Source organism: Panulirus ornatus, chromosome 17 (genome assembly GCF_036320965.1).
Source record: "Panulirus ornatus isolate Po-2019 chromosome 17, ASM3632096v1, whole genome shotgun sequence".
Taxonomy (NCBI): Eukaryota; Metazoa; Arthropoda; class Malacostraca; order Decapoda; family Palinuridae; genus Panulirus; species Panulirus ornatus.
In genome coordinates this window covers 49,202,709-49,227,588 of record NC_092240.1, presented here as the reverse complement: position 1 = coordinate 49,227,588, position 24,880 = coordinate 49,202,709, and the positions used below count along the sequence as shown (strand labels likewise).

The 24,880-nt window shown below is 41.2% G+C and overlaps 1 protein-coding gene across 33 annotated transcripts in view; it reads right to left on the bottom strand.

Moving 5' to 3' along the window:
- The window catches only part of LOC139754722 (uncharacterized), a 258,484-nt gene that overhangs the window by 107,885 nt on the left and 125,719 nt on the right, over positions 1 to 24,880 (bottom strand). For 2 of the 33 annotated variants that reach the window (XM_071672369.1, XM_071672401.1), the window contains 2 exons: positions 18,326 to 18,562; positions 16,983 to 17,122 (listed from right to left, as the gene is read on the bottom strand). The exons of 23 other annotated variants lie outside the window; for them this stretch is intronic. In XM_071672369.1, coding sequence (XP_071528470.1) covers positions 18,372 to 18,562 — 191 coding nt within the window. In that variant the 3' untranslated portion in view covers positions 16,983 to 17,122; positions 18,326 to 18,371. 8 more of the 33 variants (XM_071672370.1, XM_071672402.1, XM_071672363.1 and 5 more) reach the window with 6 other exon arrangements.

Below are 24,880 nucleotides of genomic sequence, written 5' to 3'. Positions count from 1 at the left end.
CACCTCACACCACACATTGTCCTCAAACATCTCATTTCCAGCACATCCATCCTCCTGCGCACAACTCTATCCATAGCCCACGCCTCGCAACCATACAACATTGTTGGAACCACTATTCCTTCAAACATACCCATTTTGCTTTCCGAGATAATGTTCTCGACTTCCACACATTCTTCAAGGCCCCCAGAATTTTCGCCCCCTCCCCCACCCTATGATCCACTTCCGCTTTCATGGTTCCATCCGCTGCCAGATCCACTCCCAGATATCTAAAACACTTCACTTCCTCCAGTTTTTCTCCATTCAAACTCACCTCCCAATTGACTTGACCCTCAACCCTACTGTACCTAATAACCTTGCTCTTATTCACATTTACTCTTAACTTTCTTCTTCCACACACTTTACCAAACTCAGTCACCAGCTTCTGCAGTTTCTCACATGAATCAGCCACCAGCGCTGTATCATCAGCGAACAACAACTGACTCACTTCCCAAGCTCTCTCATCCCCAACAGACTTCATACTTGCCCCTCTTTCCAAAACTCTTGCATTCACCTCCCTAACAACCCCATCCATAAACAAATTAAATAACCATGGAGACATCACACACCCCTGCCGCAAACCTACATTCACTGAGAACCAATCACTTTCCTCTCTTCCTACACGTACACATGCCTTACATCCTCGATAAAAACTTTTCACTGCTTCTAACAACTTGCCTCCCACACCATATATTCTTAATACCTTCCACAGAGCATCTCTATCAACTCTATCATATGCCTTCTCCAGATCCATAAATATATATATATATATATATATATATATATATATATCAAAAAAAATATATATATAAAAAAACCGAGAGGGGAGGATTTCCATCCCCCCCGCTCCCTCCCCTTTTAGTCGCCTTCTACGACACGAAGTCCTGGGTTTGAACCCTGGCTGTTGGAGGGTTAGGTCTTCTATGAAATTGCACATCTATATTCAGTCCTGACAATGAAAATATGAAAAAGAATGACTCTTTCTATTTTCCATTTCCTTATGGTTTTACCTGCATATTCTATCGCATGTTTACCAAATGGCGTCCTAGCTTCATCCCTTCGATGTATATCAACTGACTTATATTTCTCTCATGTGTCTCCCCTGATGATGTGCTTATTACACAAAAGTGCACTGGGGAACTTATCATGTTTCATTTTCCCGGGGACTCATAGGAATATATATATATCAGGTGTTTGCTTTGAAGAATGTATGTGAGAAATACTTAGAAAAGCAAATGGATTTGTATGTAGCATTTATGGATCTGGAGAAGGCATATGATAAGAGTTGATAGAGATGCTCTGTGGAAGGTATTAAGAATATATGGTGTGGGAGGAAAGTTGTTAGAAGCAGTGAAAAGTTTTTATCGAGGATGTAAGGCATGTGTACGTGTAGGAAGAGAGGAAAGTGATTGGTTCTCAGTGAATGTAGGTTTGCGGCAGGGGTGTGTGATGTCTCCATGGTTATTTAATTTGTTTATGGATGGGGTTGTTAGGGAGGTGAATGCAAGAGTTTTGGAAAGAGGGGCAAGTATGAAGTCTGTTGGGGATGAGAGAGCTTGGGAAGTGAGTCAGTTGTTGTTCGCTGATGATACAGCGCTGGTGGCTGATTCATGTGAGAAACTGCAGAAGCTGGTGACTGAGTTTGGTAAAGTGTGTGGAAGAAGAAAGTTAAGAGTAAATGTGAATAAGAGCAAGGTTATTAGGTACAGTAGGGTTGAGGGTCAAGTCAATTGGGAGGTGAGTTTGAATGGAGAAAAACTGGAGGAAGTGAAGTGTTTTAGATATCTGGGAGTGGATCTGGCAGCGGATGGAACCATGAAAGCGGAAGTGGATCATAGGGTGGGGGAGGGGGCGAAAATTCTGGGGGCCTTGAAGAATGTGTGGAAGTCGAGAACATTATCTCGGAAAGCAAAATGGGTATGTTTGAAGGAATAGTGGTTCCAACAATGTTGTATGGTTGCGAGGCGTGGGCTATGGATAGAGTTGTGCGCAGGAGGATGGATGTGCTGGAAATGAGATGTTTGAGGACAATGTGTGGTGTGAGGTGGTTTGATCGAGTGAGTAACGTAAGGGTAAGAGAGATGTGTGGAAATAAAAAGAGCGTGGTTGAGAGAGCAGAAGAGGGTGTTTTGAAGTGGTTTGGGCACATGGAGAGAATGAGTGAGGAAAGATTGACCAAGAGGATATATGTGTCGGAGGTGGAGGGAACGAGGAGAAGAGGGAGACCAAATTGGAGGTGGAAAGATGGAGTGAAAAAGATTTTGTGTGATCGGGGCCTGAACATGCAGGAGGGTGAAAGGAGGGCAAGGAATAGAGTGAACTGGAGCGATGTGGTATACCGGGGTTGACGTGCTGTCAGTGGATTGAATCAAGGCATGTGAAGCGTCTGGGGTAAACCATGGAAAGCTGTGTAGGTATGTATATTTGCGTGTGTGGACGTATGTATATACATGTGTATGGGGGTGGGTTGGGCCATTTCTTTCGTCTGTTTCCTTGCGCTACCTCGCAAACGCGGGAGACAGCGACAAAGTATAAAAAAAAAAAAAAAAAAAAAAAAAAAAAAATTATTTCATATTACTTTTTTATTTTGCTTTGTCGCTGTCTCCAGCGTTAGCGAGGTAGCACAAGGAAACAGATGAAAGAATGGCCCAACCCACCCACATACACATGTATATACATACACGTCCACACACGCAAATATACATACCTATACATCTCAACATATACATATGTATACACACACAGACATATACATATATACACATGTACATAATTCATACTGTCTGCCTTTATTCATTCCCATTGCCACCTCGCCACACATGAAATAACAACCCCCTCATGTGTGCGATGTAGCGCTAGGAAAAGACAACAAAGGGCTCAATCGTTCACACTCAGTCTCTAGCTGTCATGCAATAATGCACAGAAACCACAGCTCCCTTTCCACATCCAGGCCCTACAGAACTTTCCATGGTTTACCCCAGACGCTTCACATGCCCTGGTTCAATTCATTGACAGCACGTCGACCCCGGTATACCACATCGTTCCAATTCACTCTATTCCTTGCGCGCCTTTCACCCTCCTGCATGTTCAGGCCCCGATCACTCAAAATCTTTTTCACTACATCTTTCCACCTCCAATTTGGTCTCCTACTTCTCCTCGTTCACTCCACCTCTGACACATATATCCTCTTGGTCAATCTTCCTCACTCATTCTCTCCAGGTGCCCAAACCATTTCAAAACACCCTCTTCTGCTCTCTCAACCACAATCTTTTTATTACCACACACCTCTCTTACCCTATTATTACTTACTCGATCAAACCACCTCACACCACATATTGTCCTCAACCATCTCATTTCCAGCACATCCACCCTCCTGTGCACAACTCTATCCATAGCCCACGCCTCGCAACCATACAACATTGTTGGCACCACTATTCCTTCAAACATACCCATTTTTGCTTTCTGAGATAATGTTCTCGACTTCCACACATTCTTCAAGGCTCCCAGAATTTTCACCCCCTCCCCCACTCTATGATTCACTTCCACTTCCATGGTTCCATCCGCTGCCAAATCCACTCCCAGATATCTAAAACACTTCACTTCCTCCAGTTTTTCTCCATTCAAACTTACCTCCCAACTGACTTGACCCTCAACCCTACTGTACCTAATAACCTTGCTCTTATTCACATTTACTCTAAACCTTCTTTCACACACTTTACCAAACTCAGTCACCAGCTTCTGCAGTTTCTCACATGAATCAGCCACCAGTGCTGTATCATCAGCAAACAACAACTGACTAACTTCCCAAGCTCTCTCATCCACGACAGACTGCATACTTGCCCCTTTCCAAAACTCTTGCATTCACCTCCCTAACAACCCCATCCATAAACAAATTAAACAACCATGGAGACATCACACACCCCTGCTGCAAACCTACAGTCACTGAGAACCAATCACTTTCCTCTCTTCCTACACGTACACATGCCTTACATCCTCGATAAAAACTCTTCACCTCCCTAGCAACTCCATCTATAAACAAAGTAAACAGCCATAGAGACATCATGCATCCCTGCCGCAAACCAACATTCACTGGAAACCAATCACATTCCTCTCTTCCTACTCATACAGATGCTTTACATCTTTGATAAAAACATTTCACTGCTTCTAGCAACTTACCTCCCACACCATATACTCTTAATACCTTCCACAAAACATCTCATCAACTCTATCATATGCCTTCTCCAGATCCATAAATGCTACATACAAATCCATGTTTTTCTAACTATTTCTCACATACATTCTTCAAAGCAAACACCTGATCCACACATCCTCTACCACTTCTGAAACCACACTGCTCTTCCCCAATCTGATGGTCTGCACATGCCTTTACCCTCTCAATCAATACCCTCCCATATAATTTCCCAGGAATACTCAACAAACTTATACCTCTGTAATTTGGATACTCACCTCTATTCCCTTGCCTTTATACAGTGGCACTATGCAAGCATTCTGCCAATCCTCAGGCACTTCACCATAAACCATACATACACTGAATATCCTTACCAACCAGTCAACAACACAGTCATATATATATATATAATGTGGCAGCTGAGGGAATAATTGGTATACATGGGGTGTTCAGTGTTGTAAATGGAAATGGTGAAGAGCCTGTAGATTTATGTGCTGAAAAAGGACTGGTGATTGGGAATACCTGGTTAAAAAGAGATATACATAAGTATACGTATGTAAGTAGGAGAGATGGCCAGAGAGCGTTATTGGATTACGTGTTAATTGACAGGCACGTGAAAGATAGACTTTTGGATGTTAATGAGCTGAGAGGTGCAACTGGAGGGATGTTTGATCATTATCTTGTGGAGGCAAAGGTGAAGATTTGTAGAGGTTTTCAGAAAAGAAGAGAGAATGTTGGGGTGAAGAGAGTGGTGAGAGTAAGTGAGCTTGGGAAGGAGACTTGTGTGAGGAAGTACCAGGAGAGACTGAGTACAGAATGGAAAAAAAGTGAGAACAAAGGAGGTAAGAGTTGTGGGGGAGGAATGGGATATATTCAGGGAAGCACTGATGGCTTGCGCAAAAGATGCTTGTGGCATGAGAAGCGTGGGAGGTGGGCAGATTAGAAAGGGTAGTGAGTGGTGGGATGAAGAAGTAAGATTATAAGTGAAAGAGAAGAGAAAGGCATTTCGACAATTTTTGCAGGGAAATAATGCAAATGAGTGGGAGATGTATAAAAGAAAGAGGCAGGAGGTCAAGAGAAAGGTGCAAGAGGTGAAAAAGAGGGCAAATAAGAGTCGGGGCGAGAGAGTATCATTAAATTTTAGGGAGAATAAAAAGGTGTTTTGGAAGGAGGTAAATAAAATGTGTAAGACAAGGGAACAAATGGGAACTTCAGTGAAGGGGGCTAATGGGGAGGTGATAACAAGTAGTGGTGATGTGAGAAGGAGATGGAGTGAGTATTTTGAAGGTTTGTTGAATGTGTTTGATGACAGAGCGGCAGATATAGGGTGTTTTGGTCGAGGTGGTGTGCAAAGTGAGAGAGTTAGGGAAAATGATTTGGTAAACAGAGAAGAGGTTGTAAAAGCTTTGCGGAAGATGAAAGCCGGGAGGCAGCAGGTTTGGATGGTATTGCAGTGGAATTTATTAAAAAAGGGGGTGACTGTATTGTTGACTGGTTGGTAAGGTTATTTAATGTATGTATGATTCAAGGTGAGGTGCCTGAGGATTAGCAGAATGCTTGCATAGTGCCATTGTACAAAGGCATAGGGGACAAAGGTGAGTTCTCAAATTACAGAGGTATAAGTTTGTTGAGTATTCCTGGTAAATCATATAAGAGGGTATTGATTGAGAGGGCAAAGGCAAGTACAGAGCATCAGATTGGGGAAGAGCAGCGTGGTTTCAGAAGTGGTAGAGGATGTGTGGATCAGGTGTCTGCTTTGAAGAATGTATGTGCGAAATACTTAGAAAAGCAAATGGATTTGTATGTAGCATTTATGGATCTAGAGAAGGCATACGATAGAGTTGATAGGGATGCTCTGTGGAAGGTATTAAGAATATATGGTGTGGGAGGCAAGTTGTTTGAAGCAGTGAAATGTTTTTATCAAGGACGTAAGGCATGTGTATGAGTAGGAAGAGAGGAATGTGATAGGTTTCCAGTGAATGTTGGTTTGCGGCAGGGGTGCATGATGTCTCTATGGCTGTTTACTTTGTTTATAGATGGGGTTGTTAGGGAGGTGAATGCAAGAGTTTTGGAGAGGGGCAAATATGCAGTCTGTTGTGGATGAGAGAGTTTGTGATATAGGTCAGTTGTTGTTCGCTAATGATACAGTGCTGGTGGCTGATTCGGATGAGAAACTGCAGAAGTTGGTGACTGAGTTTGGTAAAGTGTGTGAAAGAAGAAAATTGAGAGTAAATGTGAATAAGAGCAATGTTATTAGGTTCAGTAAGGTTGAGGGACAAGTTGATTGGGAGGCAAGACTGAATGGAGAAAAACTGGAAGTGAAGTGTTTCCGATATCTGGGAGTGGATGTAGCAGCAGGTGGAACCATGGAAGCAGAAGTGAGTCACAGGGTGGGGGAGGGAGCAAAGGTCCTGGGAACACTGAAGAATGTGTGCAAGGCAAGAACGTTATCTTGGAGCAAAAATGGGTATGTCTGAAGGAATAGCGGTTCCAACAATCTTACATGGTTGCAAGGCATGGGCTATAGATAGGGTTGTGCGGAGGAGGCTGGATGTGTTGGAAATGAAATGTTTGAGGACAACATGTGGTGTGAGGTGGTTTGATTGAGTAAGGAATGAAAAGGTAAGAGAAATGTGTGGTAATAAATATATATATTTATCTCGGAAAGCAAAAATGGGTATGTTTGAAGGAATAGTGGTTCCAACAATGTTGTATGGTTGCGAGGCGTGGGCTATGGATAGAGTTGTGTGCAGGAGGATGGATGTGCTGGAAATGAGATGTTTGAGGACAATGTGTGGTGTGAGGTGGTTTGATCGAGTAAGTAATGTAAGGGTAAGAGAGATGTGTGGAAATAAAAAGAGCGTGGTTGAGAGAGCAGAAGAGGGTGTTTTGAAATGGTTTGGGCACATGGAGAGAATGAGTGAGGAAAGATTGACCAAGAGGATATATGTGTCGGAGGTGGAGGGAATGAGGAGAAGTGGGAGACCAAATTGGAGGTGGAAAGATGGAGTGAAAAAGATTTTGTGTGATCGGGGCCTGAACATGCAGGAGGGTGAAAGGCATGCAAGGAATGGAGTGAATTGGAACGATGTGGTATACCGGGGTTGATGTGTTGTCAATGAATTGAACCCGGGCGTGTGAAGCATCTGGGGTAAACCATGGAAAGTTCTGTGGGGCCTGGATGTGGAAAGGGAGCTGTGGTTTCTGTGCATTATACATAACAGCTAGAGCTGAGTGTGAACGAATGTGGCCTTTGTTGTCTTTTCCTACTGCTATCTCATGCCCATGCGGGGGGGAGGGGGTTGTTATTTCATGTGTGGCAGGGTGGCGATGGGACTGAATAAAGGCAGACAGTATGAATTATGTACATGTGTATATATGTACATGTCTGTGTGTGTATATATATGTATACGTTGAGATGTATAGGTATGTATATTTGCGTGTGTGGACGTGGATGTATATACATGTGTATGTGGGTGGGTTGGGCCATTCTTTCGTCTGTTTCCTTGCGCTACCTCGCTAACGCAGGAGAATATCCCCACCTGGCCCCCTTCTCTGAAATTGCACTTCAGTAAGATTTCATACAATTTTATTTAATGTTATTTTTCTTTACATGTGGCACATGTTTCACAGAGACAATCCACCTCAGGTGCCAATACTTTAAAGTTACTCAAATCCCAACATAACACTAGTTTCCTGCCATCCAACACCAATCATCATAGACAGAGCACTGCCTGCTTTGTCTGGCCATAACCGTTGTAAGGGAGAGTGATCAGATTCTCTATTTATCAACACATCTAGAAAGGGCAGTTTGCCCTCTTTTTTCCATTCAATCCTGAATTTAATAACGGGGTGGATGTTATTTAATTCATTAAAGAAAACATCACAATCTAGGGAGGATAGCCACAAGGATGTGTATAGAAAAATTATGTTAAATTACATGAACTCCACCTAAAGTGCAATTTCATCTTCATACTATCATCATGGACAAGTGTGATCATCATATCTAAATATATATATATTTTTCATACATAGTCGCCATCTCCCGCATTAGCAAGGTAGCGTTAAGAACAAAGGACTGAGCCTTAAGAGGGAATATCCTCACTTGGCCCCTTCCTCTGATCCCTCTTTTGGATGGCCCAAGGTTCATTTCTTATGAGACTGCAGTAAATAGCTTACATCAGATGTAATGTGTACATGTTTGATGTATATATCTATCTATTTATACTCCTGAGGCCTGTTCCCCATGGGAACTCCCACAAGGGGGTGCCATGGCAGATGTCTCCATAACTGGCAAACTCCAGTGCCACTTCCTAGCCTTTAGTGATTCACCCTTTATAGGACACTGGCAGAGGGCAACTCTAGGGCGGTGTTTCCGGAGGCTCCTCCCTAATGTTCCAACCAACTACTTCAACCCAATGTGTCTACCTAATGTTCCAACCTCATACTTCTACATAATGCTCCCATCTAATGTTCCTGCCTACTACTTCTACGTAATGCTCCAGCCAAATGTGCCGGCCTATTACTTCTACGTAATGCTCCAGCCAAATGTTCCTATCTACTACTTCTATCTACTGCTCTAACATTTTGCCAAAAAGCAGGGCTACTGCATTACACTCACTCCAGGAAACTCTGAGGTTTATAAAAAATGAACTATGCGATTTAAGTATTATGTGTGACCAGGAAAGATTGTTGTGTTTGTGGGAAGAATGCTAGCAGGATATGGCTTTAAGTTTCCTCTAATTACAAGACAATAGAAATCCTGTTTGGAGTACTCACATACTATCATTGTTCAAGTCTACTTATTGTTTTAGTATGTTATATATATTTTTGTTAAAAATTTAATGGCAGAGGAAGATAAGAAGCATAGTTTTTTAAACATAATAAAAAGAATTCACAGCACTCCCAGTACTTTGCATCAGGTAGCCATGCCTAGAAACTGTCTCCTTTAGCACTTTGTGTTGTATATCTAAGTACTTGTATGCTGCTTTGGACTAATATTTTGTCATATTCCTTAAAGGCCTGAGTATTTACCGGGATGCAAATATACTAGTATGTTAAAACTTTTATTCTGTTTTGCACTGTAACACTGTTAATGTAAGGTGCTGAATGCAAAGTTGATTTACCTGGAAAATATTCTGACTTTGTAAACTCCTTTTTTGCATTCTTTTCATAGTAGCAGTGACTTCAGATCTCTTAATTTTTTCTAACAATTCCATTTGTGCTGTGTAGGTCCTTAGCCTCTAGGATAAGTATGTTGTATTATCACTTACACTTACAATTTATTGTTAGTGATCGATTATGTTATATATTCCTACTTATACTTCAAGAGATAAGGTAGAAAAATTTCTTAAAAGGCAGCTATACAGGACAGAAGCAGGGGGTGCTGGAGACCCTCCCCCCCTTGTACTCTAGTTTCTAAAATGTGGAATACACAGGGCCAAATGAGGATTGAGTTCTCATATTCCCCAGGGATAAGAGCAGGGTGTCTAAATGTGTCTGGATGCATGCAAGATGAGATGAAGGCAGAGACAGGTAGTATGTTAGAGGAGAGGAATCTGGATGTTACAGCTCCAAGTTAAATAAAGGGGAAAGGGGAAGAATGGTCTAGCAATGTCCTGGGGTAAAATCTGGTTAGTGTGAGGGTCAGATATATGGAAGGGGTTGCACTAATACTGAGGGAGGAGTTGTAGGACAGTGTGAAGGAAAGTAAGACCTGATGTCAGCCCCGGTTTGATGTGGGTATAATAGAAAGATTCCAAAAGGTGGGTGATTATTACTGCTCAAGCACCTGGAATCAAGAGGACTGCAGAGAAAGGCAAGCATTTTAGGAGTCAGGTGATGGTCAGGATTTTTGATACAAGGATCGAGTATTGGTGACAGGTGCTTTGAATACCATAGTGGGCAAGTGAATAAAAAGTTGCGTGTGTGTGTGTGTGTGTGTGTGTAAGACGGTGGTGGTGGTGGTGGGTGGGTGGGAGGGTAACGGGAATATCTGGTTTAAAAAGAGGGATTTACATATGTGGGTAAGTCAGGGTTTTGAAAATAAAGCATTATTGAAGTATGTACTAACAGATGGGTATGCAAGGGAAAGACTCTTGGATGTGACTATGCCAAGAAGGGTAACTGGTGAGATGTCTGATCATTACCAGGTGGAAATGAGGGTGAAGGTTTGTAGAAGCCATAAGAGGAAATGATGGTGGTGAAAGTGCAAAATCTTTGAAAAGAGGTTTGTGCAAAGAGATGCTAGAAAAGACTGAGAATATCAGAAAAGGGAAGAAACAGAAAAATTGGTAACAGGCAGAAATGAGGAGAAGAGGGATTTACATATGTGGGTAAGTCAGGGTTTTGAAAATTGAGCATTATTGAAGTATGTACTAACAGATGGGTATGCAAGGGAAAGACTTTTGGATGTGACTATGCCAAGAAGGGCAACTGGTGAGATGTCTGATCATTACCAGGTGGAAATGAGGGTGAAGGTTTGTAGAAGCCATAAGAGGAAATGATGGTGGTGAAAGTGCAAAATCTTTGAAAAGAGGTTTGTGCAAAGAGATGCTAGAAAAGACTGAGAATATCAGAAAAGGGAAGAAACAGAAAAATTGGTAACAGGCAGAAATGAGGAGAAGAGATGAAATAAGTATTCTGAAAGACTCTTGAATGTGTCTGATAATACACAGTGGTAGATGTAGGGTGTTTAGGTCAGGGAGGTACACAAAGTGAGGGTCATGGCAAGCAGTATGGAGAAAAGAAGTTGTGAAAGCCTTGCATGATATGAAATGTTATAAGGCAACTGTGGTGGATGGTACCGCAGTTGAGTTTCTTAGGAAAAGAGGTGACTGTGCTCTTGATTAGTAAGTTAGGATTTTTAATGTATGGATCATGGTGAGGTGCCTGATCATTAGTGGAATGTCTGTATAATGCCATCTGATAAAGGCATGGGGGACAAAAAAGAACGTTCAAATTACAGAGATACAAGTTTGATGAGTGTACCTGGTAAGTTGCATGGGCGAGTAGTAGCTTGCACTAAGCATCAAACTGGAGATGAACAATGTGATTTCAGGAGTGGATGATGATGCAAGGACCAGGTTTTTGCTTTGAAGAACTTGTGTAAAAATACACTTAAGAGAAACAGAAGGATACATGTAAAGCATTTATAAATGTGAATAAAGCATATGATAAGGCCGACAGAAATACCTTGTGGAAGGAAAGCTTGAGGAACAGAGAGAGCAAGGTGCCTCAGCAAGCAGAGAGGAGTGGTGGTTTCAGGTGAAAGTGGGTCTGTGGCAGGGGAGTAAGATATTATCATGGGTGTTTATTCCACTATATATGGGATGGTGAGGAAGGTGAATGTGAAGGTTTTGGGAACAAAGGACTCTTGCAGTCTGTCATGGGTAGGGGTTTACATGGTAAGTCAGTCAATGCTTTCGGATGACATGATACTGATGGCAGATTCTTATGAGAAACAACAAAAGTAAGTTTCTGAGTTTAGGAGAATGTGTAAAAGTGAACAATGAGACCAAATGTGAATAAAAACATGGTTATTTGATTTATCAGTGCAGAGACAGGTTAGATAGAGTGTGAGTATGAATGGGGAAAACTTGAAGACAAAGTGAGAGAGGATATGGCAACAAATGGAGGCATGAGTTGAAATGAGCCAATAGATGTGCATGGGGTACAAGGCTATTTGACACATCAGTGCAGAGACAGGTTAGATAGGGTACGAGTACGAACAGGAAAACTTGAAGGTGACGTTAAGTGTTTTAGATTCCTGAGAGAGAATATGGCAACGAATGGAAGCATGAGCTGAAGTGAGCCACTAGATGTGTGAGGGGGGAAAAGGTCCTAGGTGTACTGACGAAAGGGAGGAAAGAGAAGTCACTATCTGAGAAGATAAAGATGGGCATGTCTGTGGGACTAATAATTCAGATGGTATTGTATGGATGTGAAGCTTAGGGCCTAGATAAGAATGTATGAAAGTTGGTGAATATGTTTAATATCAATGCTGAAGGCCACTACGTGGTGGTGAAGAAGTTGCCTGAGAAAGAGAAGACAGGGTATGAGAGGTGTGGTAATAAAAAAAAAGTGCAGTCGAAAGAGTTGAAGGTGTGCTGAATTGCTCGGGATACACTGAGAAAACGTATGAGGAGGCTGACATAGAGGGTATAAGGGTCAAAAGTGGTGAAAGAAAGAAGGGGTTGACCTTATTAAGAGATTGAAAGGGAAAGTGGAAAAGGTTCTGAGTGCTCAGGGCCTGAACATGAAGAAGGTGTAAGGCTTGTAGGGGATAGAAAGAATTAGGGCAATGTGGTATACTGGGGGTAACGTGCTGTCAACAGACTGACCCAAGGCATATATCTATCTTTTTATAACTACCCCAGGACTTCTTTCTAAGAAATAGTCCTTGAATTAGCCAGGACCTCTTTCCAGAGGCTCCTGCAGGATATAGCTATGCTAATTCCAGCAGCAGGGAAATGTACATTCCTATGAGTAAGAAGTTCATTCACAAGTCTTGTACTCCCAGTGATACAGCCTTGCCAAAGGTTCTTTTTCTTTTGCAGCATACCAATGGCCGTCAATTCAGTAACACACACATGCTAGTAGCTACAAGAAAACAAGAAAATGAAATGTGAAGATTCAAACACTTTCATGATATTTAACATCTTCAGGAATACAGAGATAATGAATGAATGTAAGTTTAAGGACCAAATTAGAGGTGGAAGGATGGAGTGAAAAAGATTTTGAGTGATTTGGGCCTGAACATACTGGAGGGTGAGAGGCGTGCAAGGAACAGAGTTGGAATGATGTGGTATACCGGGGTCAACGTGTTTCAATGGACTGAACCAGGAAATGTGAAGTGTCTGGGGTAAACCATGAAAAGATCTGTCGGGCCTGGATGTGGATAGGGAGCTGTGGTTTTGGTGCATTACACCTGACATTTAGAGACCGTGTGTGAATGAATGTGGCCTTTTTTGTCTATTTTCCTGGTACTACCTCACTGAAATGCGGGGGTGTATGCGTGCATGGATGTGTATAGCATGGCTGTTTCCTGTAGGGCAGGTTAGCGCCAGGAATGGATGAAGGCAAGCAAGTATGAATATGTACATTTGTATATATGTATATGTCTGTGCATGTATATGTATGTAAATGATGATAGGTATATGTATGTATGTGTGCGTGTATGGGCATTTATGTATATGCACGTGTATATGAGTGGATGGGCCATTCTTCGTCTGTTTCCTGAAGCTACCCAGGAAACAGCAATTATAATATATATATCATGTATGGTGTATGACCTCATTAAGTGGGGTCAGGCAGGAAGGTCAAGTAAGAAATGGAATCACCAGAAACAGAGGCAGGGTCATCAAAAGGTCAGGTGACTAAAGCTCTTTAATGACTAACTCCAGTCTCTAGTGATCATATTTCTTACTTGACCCTCCTGCCTAACACTTATCTGACAAGGTCACGTGCCTTTCACGCTACATGTATGCATGTATGTCTTTAAACCTATATTTGTTCATTATCTTTGTATTTCTAATGATGCTAAATATGAAAGCACTCGAATCTTTGTTTCATTTTCCTTGTGGCCACCAGCATACTTGTGAATCACACGTTCTTTTGTGATTTATCTGCACACAAACAACCACACACTGGTGGGGTGTCCATGTTTATTCATATACATATTCATACTTATTTGCCCTTTCCTGCAAAACAAGGTAGCTCCAGGAACAGACAAGTCTCATTCCTCACTTCCACTCTATAGAGCTCCTTATCTAGACCTAAGGCCTTCACCCTTTTGGTGGTCTATATGCCCTTGTTCAGCTCATTGATAGCATGTCACCCCTGAATACCACATTGCCCTCTTCCCTGCATCTCTCTCACCCTCCAGAAAGGTCAAAGGCTCTTTCATTCTAGTCTTCCTTCTCCTTCTTGACTTCCCCATTCTCCTAGTTCCCTCCACTTCCCAGACATATAACTCAATAGTCATCCTCTCCATATGTCCAAACCATGTCAGCACACCCTCTTCAGCTTTCACATACACACTCTTCTTAGTACCATACCTCTCCCTTACTATATCCTCTTTATTCATTGATCCCTTCACACACCACATACAGTCCTGGGACTATCATACCATCTAGCATATCCACCTTTGCTCTCATAGAAAAATTACCTCTTTTTCTATGCATTCCTCAATGAGTTTAGGACCTTGCCCATCCTATGGCTTAATTCAGCTTCCAAGGTTCCACCCAGTACCATATACATTCCCAGGTTTCTAAATGATTCCACTTTCTCCAGGATCACTCCATTCACACTCATATTCCAAACAACCTCCCTCTCTCTCCAAACTTGATAATCCACTTTTATTCATATTCACTCTCAACTTTCCCCATTCATATAAACGCCACTACACACCAAAACTCAGAAACCGGTTTCTCACTTGAAACTGTCACAAGAATTGTATCATCAACAAAGAGAGGAACTTACTCACCTCCACAGCACTCCATCACTGATAGACTGTTGATTTACCCGTCTCTTTAACCCCCTCACATGTACCTCACTCATTCATACATGCCTGGGGACTGTAGTTTCATATGGTTGTAAGTCTCGTGCAGTAGGTAATGTAGGACTGGGTTAAAAGGGTGGCTGTTTAATACTTGTTCATTTATTAATGCATGATGTGTTTAAGCAGTATCATGTTCACTGGAGAGAGAGAGAGAGAGAGAGAGAGAGAGAGAGAGAGAGAGAGAGAGAGAGAGAGAGAGAGAGAGAGAGAGAGAGAGAGAGACTAAAAGATCAGTCTGAGCAGATATAGCTAAAATGATGAGCAAAGTTTCTGTTTCTACATGGGTGCTAGTGATGTGTAATGAAGCAAGGTGTCTATGGCTCTTCCAAAGAACATTGAAATTTGGCTGAATCAGCAACTTTCTTTTTCCAATTTGCAAATGTTAAGTGTGTCTGTGGATGTTTTGCAGGCAGCGACTGTTCTGAAAGTCTTTTGTAAGGTTCGTAATTTTTTTATGTTTACTTTTGACCAAGTAGATGACCAGGCATGTGAAACAATTAAAGGAGAAGCTTATTTATTATCTGGAGGTTACTGAGGATTTTTTTTTCTTATCCAAGAGAAAGGTGTTACCGGACTCTGCCTGCTTGTAAGGTTACATCATGAGTAGAGATGTCCCCTTCATTGAGGCTGTATCATTGTGTAAGATCACAAAGTACTACAGTCTTGCTGAGGAACTTCCTGTTCCAAAGGAGGCCATCATTTCCTTGCTTCAGACTGGAGCACTGCCTCAAAGCTGCAGGAGCCCCATTAGAGGTCCTGGGATTGTATAATTAAAATCAAACAACTGAGTATATCTAAAATCATATGAGAGGTCCTGGGGTGCAAAGGTTAAGGTAAAATAAAAATAAAAAATCATTCTTTAAAGCAATTATACAACATTCAGCCACATGAAATTCTAGTCTTATAAGAACATGAATTATTTTTTTATTACTATCGATACAATAAATGAAGATGTATATTACCTGTATAATATCAATGACCATGAGAGACAAACCAGGAGAAAAGTGTCAATTTCCCAAGAATATGGCATTCCAATCAAGCAGTCTATTATCATTTCCAAGAAAACTTAAAAAGTATATTTTCATATATTCTGAAGTGACAATCAATACTATTTTTTATCTACTGTACATTATATAACTCTTCAGCAGCAAGTCTTATTCATTCATATCTGTGCTTGATGAGGATTTGTCAATGGTGATTTGTCAGTGGAACTCTGCTCAAGGTGGTCCTGATGAGACTTTAGGATGTGTGTCTTGAGATTGCCTTTCTGATTGGATCGATGAGGGCAAAATGGGCAATGAAATGGCTTTTCTCCCAAGTGGATCATCATGTGACGTTTCAAGTTGCGCCTCTGTCTTACACCATGAAACTCTTTCCCACACACTTGACAGAAATAATTCAAATGATCCTCTCTCTGCTGTTCCTGTTGTTGCTGCTGATAACCATGCTGCTGGAGCTGTGAGACCACCTCCTGTGTGCGATACAGCAGCGTCGGCTGCATCTGCAACACACAAGGGCACCGGCATCAGTGTTTCATCCATCCAAGTCCGAGCTGCCGGCGCCCCCCCACCCTTCTAATTTCTTAATTACGATAAATTTTCACATCCCCTCCCCTAAATTATGTAAAAAAAAATTTGAAAATCATATAATCTTCTTATTACAAAATTATGTTTAATGTCTACTGCAATTCATATCAGAAGCACAACTTTTATCGGGGTAATTAGCAAGATACTGTATCTAACTGGTTTCTAAAACACTGGGCAAATAAAAGTCAATATTGTTCCTATTCATTTATTGCCAACATCATTTTCAACATGAACAATTCTAATTTGTACAATATTCAATGTATATATGCTTCACCTGCAAAACCTCCTTAAATTTGGGGTAAAAATGAAGGAAAAAAGTACAATAGCTGACATATCTGCTATGCTTCCCAATGCTTATATACTTGTAATTTGATGTAGTAGCTAATAAGAGGATGTGAATGATGGACATGGACCTTCTGATGGGGCTCCATCCATTCCCAAACTACCATCCACAGTGCTTGGGTGAGGTAAAGGGTGTGCTGGTAGTGTTCCCTCCATGCCCATTCCCCTAATCAAGGTGCTTGAGTGTGAAGAAGAATGAAGCCTCTCCCCAGCCTGCCCATGCCTTCGCTCCAAGTGACGCTTGAGATGGGCCTTCTGAGTAGCGCGGTAGGAGCAGTGGGGACATGGGAATGGCCGTGCCCCCGTGTGAGTGAGCAGGTGGTGGGCCAGGTTCTGTCGGCGATTGCGACCCTGGAAGGCCTTCCCACAAACTGGACACACAGCTGCACTGCACCCGCTGCCCACCGCCTGCAACAACAACACATCAACCCTCACGCCCACTCTACGCTCCTAGCATCACTCGCTGGCACTTTCACTAACGTTATCTTTCATTTCCAGTATTTCATTATTATAACATTTTGATATGTAAGCATAATCATCACTAAAATGCTTTTCTGAAATAAGAAATACCACTCCCAATGCTTCCTTACTGAAAGCACTTAGATTCCAATTTACTCTACTTCAAAGGCATACAACTGCATGGGAGTATAATCTGCTGTGTAATACTTGGCAATGACAATGTTACAGATAAGAGTACAATGTTAAAAACAACTTGAAAGCAGAACCAACCACTCATTTTTATACATTTTTGCTGTTACTTTTAACTAAGGTTTTTTTGTTGTGGTGAGGTGGAGTGAGGGAGAGGGGGATCAGGCAAAGGCAGCGGAGAGTGAGGAGGTGGAGGCAGTGGCAGCGGCAGGTGCGGCGATGGTAAATGGTGAGCTGAAGGAGGTTGACTGTCACGCCAGGTACTGGCTGCTGCCCTAGGTGAATGAATGCGCTCCAGGTGCACCTGGAGGTGAGCCTTGCGTTTAGCACGGTAGGGGCAATGTGGGCAGGGGAAAGGGGTCTCGCCCGTGTGGATACGCATATGGGTGCTCAAGTTCTGGTGGCGGTTGCGCCCACGGAACACCCGCCCACACACGCAGCACATCACCATCGCCACTGCTGCAGCCACAACACCGCCGCCACCCTGCAACACAACACCACTCAGCTCCACCCACAACAACCCCTACCATCCACCATATATACACAAAGATTGTCTGAAGTTTGGAAATACCTAACTGTAATTATCTTGTGCACTTTGTGATGTACAGCATAAATGAATTAAAACCCTAGTATGAGCATGCTACATAGGTTTCACAAAGCATAAAAACATGATTACAATGCATGACACTTCTGGCCAACCTTGGACAACATACATTCTGACTAAAGCCTGGTGTATATGATTCTACACACTAAATATTACCCCAAAGTTGACATTTTAGGACACACGCTAAGTCTTCTTTTATGATAAGGCTGTAAAAATTTTTTTTTACTTAGGAGAAAAGTTACACTACATCAGTATTACACCTATGTGGGGTTTTTTAATAACTGGGTAGTCTCTATCAACTTCATTCAAAAAAAAAAAAAAAAAAAAAAGTACAAAAGCCATGTCATAATAATGCTTACTACTAATGAGATTCAAGGAGCACTGGGCACAGCTGCAACAATGGTTTCAGGATGCAAGCGCAATATATGACCCTTCATGTGAGGCTTTTGTCTGGCAGTGTAGGGACAGTGAGGACAAGCATAAGGTCGTTCCCCAGTGTGGGTAAGCATGTGCTGTTGCAGGTTCTGGTGGCGGTTGCGGCCACGGAACGCCTTGCCGCATGCGGGACACGTGGCAATCCGCTCCACCCCCCGCACCTGCAACAACACAACGCCACCATCAGTCTTATCCCCCAGTGTACTTTCCTGCAACTAACACTGAAGATGGTTTTACAACCACATTTACTGCCCTTTGAAAGTAGTTCATGTTTCTAAAAAGCAATTACCATTTTGTTACAAAAAAAGGAGATGACAGTATTAGCATATCTTTATTCATTTCATGTGAGAAATGCAATTCAACTTGTCATATTTCTTTACAAGATACAAAAGATAAGTTCAACAGTTAGTAGACTAAGCACTATCAACAACTGACTGAATCTGAAGAAACGTGTTCCTCTTAGTATTACATACATCTTATCATAAATCAACCATTCCTAAATGCATCATCCATGCTTACTTCCAACATTATGACTTTAGCTTTAAAAACAAACCAAATGTTTTCCATCAATCTCCAGGATTTTCATTTTCCTACTTCTAATTCTAAAATGAAGTCATTAAATTCATATGTTCTTCAAACATTAACCAATGAGCTTTCTCTATACCTTTTCTAAATACTGGAATTTTAGCACCTTCCCATTATGTACTTATGTTATTTTACAATTCTGTTATGCAGAATCTCAAGGCTTAGCTAAAGTGTTACTGGCTCTATAACTGCAGCACATTTTGCACATTTGTATGTTAAACTACATTATCTGCCATAAACTATCACAAGTCTTGCATTTTAACACTCCAATACCTTCACTTTCTTTCAACCATACTCTCTTTTCATATGACTCAGGCAGAATACACTCACACACACACATATATATATATATATGATGGGAATGATTAAAGGCAGACAGTGTGAATTGTGTGCATGGGTATATATGTATGTGTCTGTGTGTGTATATATATGTGTACATTGAGATGTATAGGTACGTATATTTGCGTGTGTGGACGTGTATGTATATACATGTGTATGGGGGTGGGTTGGGCCATTTCTTTCGTCTGTTTCCTTGCGCTACCTCGCAAACGCGGGAGACAGCGACAAAGCATTGTTGACTGGTTGGTAAGGTTATTTAATGTATGTATGACTCATGGTGAGGTGCCTGAGGATTGGCGGAATGCGTGCATAGTGCCATTGTACAAAGGCAAAGGGGATAAGAGTGAGTGCTCAAATTACAGAGGTATAAGTTTGTTGAGTATTCCTGGTAAATTATATGGGAGGGTATTGATTGAGAGGGTGAAGGCATGTACAGAGCATCAGATTGGGGAAGAGCAGTGCGGTTTCAGAAGTGGTAGAGGATGTGTGGATCAGGTGTTTGCTTTGAAGAATGTATGTGAGAAATACTTAGAAAAGCAAATGGATTTGTATGTAGCATTTATGGATCTGGAGAAGGCATATGATAGAGTTGATAGAGATGCTCTGTGGAAGGTATTAAGAATATATGGTGTGGGAGGCAAGTTGTTAGAAGCAGTGAAAAGTTTTTATCGAGGATGTAAGGCATGTGTACGTGTAGGAAGAGAGGAAAGTGATTGGTTCTCAGTGAATGTAGGTTTGCGGCAGGGGTGTGTGATGTCTCCATGGTTGTTTAATTTGTTTATGGATGGGGTTGTTAGGGAGGTAAATGCAAGAGTCCTGGAAAGAGGGGCAAGTATGAAGTCTGTTGGGGATGAGAGAGCTTGGGAAGTGAGTCAGTTGTTGTTCGCTGATGATACAGCACTGGTGGCTGATTCATGTGAGAAACTGCAGAAGCTGGTGACTGAGTTTGGTAAAGTGTGTGGAAGAAGAAAGTTAAGAGTAAATGGGAATAAGAGCAAGGTTATTAGGTACAGTAGGGGTGAGGGTCAAGTCAATTGGGAGGTGAGTTTGAATGGAGAAAAACTGGAGGAAGTGAAGTGTTTTAGATATCTGGGAGTGGATCTGTCAGCGGATGGAACCATGGAAGCGGAAGTGGATCATAGGGTGGGGGAGGGGGCGAAAATTTTGGGAGCCTTGAAAAATGTGTGGAAGTCGAGAACATTATCTCGGAAAGCAAAAATGGGTATGTTTGAAGGAATAGTGGTTCCAACAATGTTGTATGGTTGCGAGGCGTGGGCTATGGATAGAGATGTGCGCAGGAGGATGGATGTGCTGGAAATGAGATGTTTGAGGACAATGTGTGGTGTGAGGTGGTTTGATCGAGTAAGTAACGTAAGGGTAAGAGAGATGTGTGGAAATAAAAAGAGCGTGGTTGAGAGAGCAGAAGAGGGTGTTTTGAAATGGTTTGGGCACATGGAGAGAATGAGTGAGGAAAGATTGACCAAGAGGATATATGTGTCGGAGGTGGAGGGAACGAGGAGAAGAGGGAGACCAAATTGGAGGTGGAAAGATGGAGTGAAAAAGATTTTGTGTGATCGGGGCCTGAACATGCAGGAGGGTGAAAGGAGGGCAAGGAATAGAGTGAATTGGAGCCATGTGGTATACAGGGGTTGACGTGCTGTCAGTGGATTGAATCAAGGCATGTGAAGCGTCTGGGGTAAACCATGGAAAGCTGTGTAGGTATGTATATTTGCGTGTGTGGACGTGTGTATGTACATGTGTATGGGGGGGGGGGGTTGGGCCATTTCTTTCGTCTGTTTCCTTGCGCTACCTCGCAAACGCGGGAGACAGCGACAAAGTATATAAAAAAAAAAAATAAAAAAAAAAAAAATATATATATATATATATATATATATATATATATATATATATATATATATAATATATATATATATATTTCTATGAGTCCACATGGAAAATGAAACATAATAAGTTCCCAAGTGCACTTTCGTGTAATAATCACATCATCAGGGGAGACAAAAGAGAGAAATATAAGTCAGTTGATATACATTGAAGAAACGAAGCTAGGATGCCATTCGGTAAACATGTGATTGTCCAAGACCAAATGGCATCCTAGCTTCATCTCTTTGATGTATACCAACTGACTGTTACATTTCTCTCTTGTGTCTCCCCTGATGATGTGATTATTACACAAAAGTGCACTTGGAAACTTATCATGTTTCATTTTCCCCATGGACTCATAGGAATATCTTGATCACGCACAATATTGTGATACATTCCAGTAAAAATATATATATATATATATATATATATATATATATATATATATATATATATATATATGGATATGTTGGAAATTAAATGTTTGAGGATAATATGTGGTGTGAGGTGGTTTGATCGAGTAAGTAATGAAAGGGTAAGAGATGTGTGGTAATAAAAAGAGTATGGTTGAGAGAGCAGAAGAGGGTGTATTGAAATGGTTTGGTCACATGAGAGTGAGTGAGGAAAGATTGACAAAGAGGATATACATGTCAGAGGTGAAGGGAATGAGGAGAAGTGGGAGACCAAATTGGAGGTGGAAGGATGGAGTGAAAAAGTTTTTGAGTGATCGGGGTATGAACATACAGGAGGGTGAAAGGCATGCAAGGATGAGTGAATTGGAACGATGTGGTATACCAGAGTCGACGTGCTGTCAATGGAATGAACCAGGGGTCTGGGGTATACCTTGGAAAGTTTTGTGGGGCCTGAATGTGGAAAGGGAGCTGTGGTTTTGGTGCATTACACATTACAGCTGCTCCCAAAACACTTGCTTCTCATGATCTTTCTTCTTATGCCCAGGTGCATAGTCACCAATAATCACCCATCTCTTTCCATCCACTTTCAGTTTTACTTATATCAATCTAGAGTTTACTTTCTTACACTCTATCTAGAGTTTACTTTCTTACACTCTATCACATACTCCCACAACTCCTGTTTCAGGAGTAGTGCTATATATATATATATATGTGAACTTATAAAACATAGGAAACAAAACTAAAACAGGAAACAAACTAAAACATAAAGGTCTTAATGAAAAGAAAAAGCCAAATATGACCTTAACACATACTGTGGGCAAGAAAGCATTAGTTTGTGCTTCAGATTCATACATATTTATTTATCTGCACACAAAACTGAGTGAGATATGCATCCCTATTCTGCTTTCAACTTCACTCAAAACAAATACTTTCACTAAGCATAATCATGAGTCATTTCTCTTGCAGCACTGACTGTATACAGTACACTCACTGTCAACTACCAAAGGAAAACTGTATTGTATGCGACACATCAGAAGTAATGTCCCTGTGAGTACTCAACCTCAAGCCTAGGCAGATGCCTTACTTTGTTATTCTTTCTACATAGTAACAAATGCACTATTGTATACTTCTCATGTTACTCTTTTCTATTATTCCCATGTTCTTTTACATTTGTTTGAAGGATTAACAACCTTCACTCAACTCTAGCCATCTTTTACAGGATCTGCATATATCCCTTTGATCACCCATCCCACTGCTATAGTCCCGATCCAATCTATTCTTAGTGTCATTCAGTGAATATATCCAAATCCTATTGTTTCAACAACGTATCATCCTTGCATCTCCATTTTAACCATCACTTTTTTCTTCTCTCTCTCTCTCTCTCTCTCTGTACATTCAAGATTTTTGTTCTAAAGAACACATTCTATTCTAATAGAAAAAGAAACTGCATTTAATTGAAATAAAGCTCTGAAATATCCACAAGAGGGTTACTGCTCCACTACTATCAGACAGCATTTGTGTTGCTTTTCTGTCTGCCTTAATATCTATTTCTACCTAACATTTTGATGTAATGAATATCGCTTTGCTTTTACTCAATAAACGAAATGCTTCTTAAGGGTAAATGAAATGAACTGTCCTATGGAGGCTTTTGACAACCATATGTACATCCCTACCCATAGGATGATCATAACCTTGCATTTGTGGTAAGAATACTGAAAACGAGGATACAAGTCAGTAAATGTTGATAAACCCATTAGGTTGTACACCTGTTGGTGTTAAAGAATGAAAATGCTAACTCCATTCACACTGCTCACTTCATTACCCAAGATATTTAGACCATGAATCTAACTTATCAAAGTCATAAAAAGAATAAATACAGTAGAAGGGTGTTTCAAATATGCTCAAGGTATTATATCGTGAATCCACAAGAAACGTGGGTGTGAAATCACTACTTCAGTAATATCTTTGGTAAACTACATCATTTCTTATGCTAAACCTGACTTGTGAAAAAGATATTTGGATAAATAAATTTTCGGATGAATACAATAAAACTTACTTGAGTTGCAAAAAATCACTGAGCACACAGAATAAGTACCAAAATCATTCACTGGAAAACTGCCATCTTCCTTCACTTTTATAATGCACACGAACAATTTGCAGGGTATTGCATACCATAACTGACAATCTCCAACTGTTCATACTGCTAAATCTCTGCTCACTGTCAATTGAAAGTTCTGAAATCCACTGTGCAGTTGTCTGGTGGTCAAGTGGTATAGAATATCTGTTTTGAAGAATTTGCAAGAGAAATACATAGAGAAAGAGTGCACTGTACGTAGCATTTATGAACCTGGATTAAGTATAAAACAGGCTGGTTGGAGATGGAAAGGGTTAGGGTAAGTGGTTCACAGTGAAGGTGGCTGCACTGAGGTTGAGAGATATCACCATGGTAATTTACATCATTTATGCACGAGCTGATACAGGAGGTAAATGCATGGGTCTTACAATATGGGCTTGGTCTTTGGTATGCTGGCTACTAGGGGCATGGGAGGTGAATCATTTATTATTTGGAGATGACCCAGCTCTGGCAACAGACTACAAAGAGGCACTCGAGAAGGTTATAACAGTTAGGGTGTGTGCAGCTTGGACAAAGATGGGAGTCTGAAGATGTAGTATGCCCATGCATTGTTTAGATGAAGCACTTGTGCCATGAGTGCAAAAGAAAGGCAAATGTGAACATGTTGAAGAAATGGCTATGAATGATAAGCAGTAATTAAATATTTACCTATCTATACTGTGGGGAAAGGGAGTTTTACACTTGTGGGTCCCCTTGTCTTGAACAGTCTCTACTATCACATGCCTTCTTATTTATTTATTTATTTTGCTGTGTCGCTGTCTCCCGCGTTTGCGAGGTAGCGCAAGGAAACAGACGTATATGCCTTCTTAAATCTATATATACTGTCTGCAACACCTACGTTTTCAGTCATACTATTCCATTCATCCACTGTTCATGAACTACAAAAAGTACTTTTTTTTACACCTTTTTATTTATCAAGTCTTGCTTAATTTCACATTCTGTTGCCTGGCAGCTCTATCTCTATTGCTCTCAAAGAACAGTTCAGTCTGGGTCATCAATGTTTTTTCCCCACAAAGTTTGAGATCAGGTCTACTCTCTGCCTTTCCTCTTTATTATAAAGTAGACAAAAAATGCAAGGTCTCTAGCCTTTAACTTAGCTCTCTCATTTCTGGAACCATCTCTGTTGC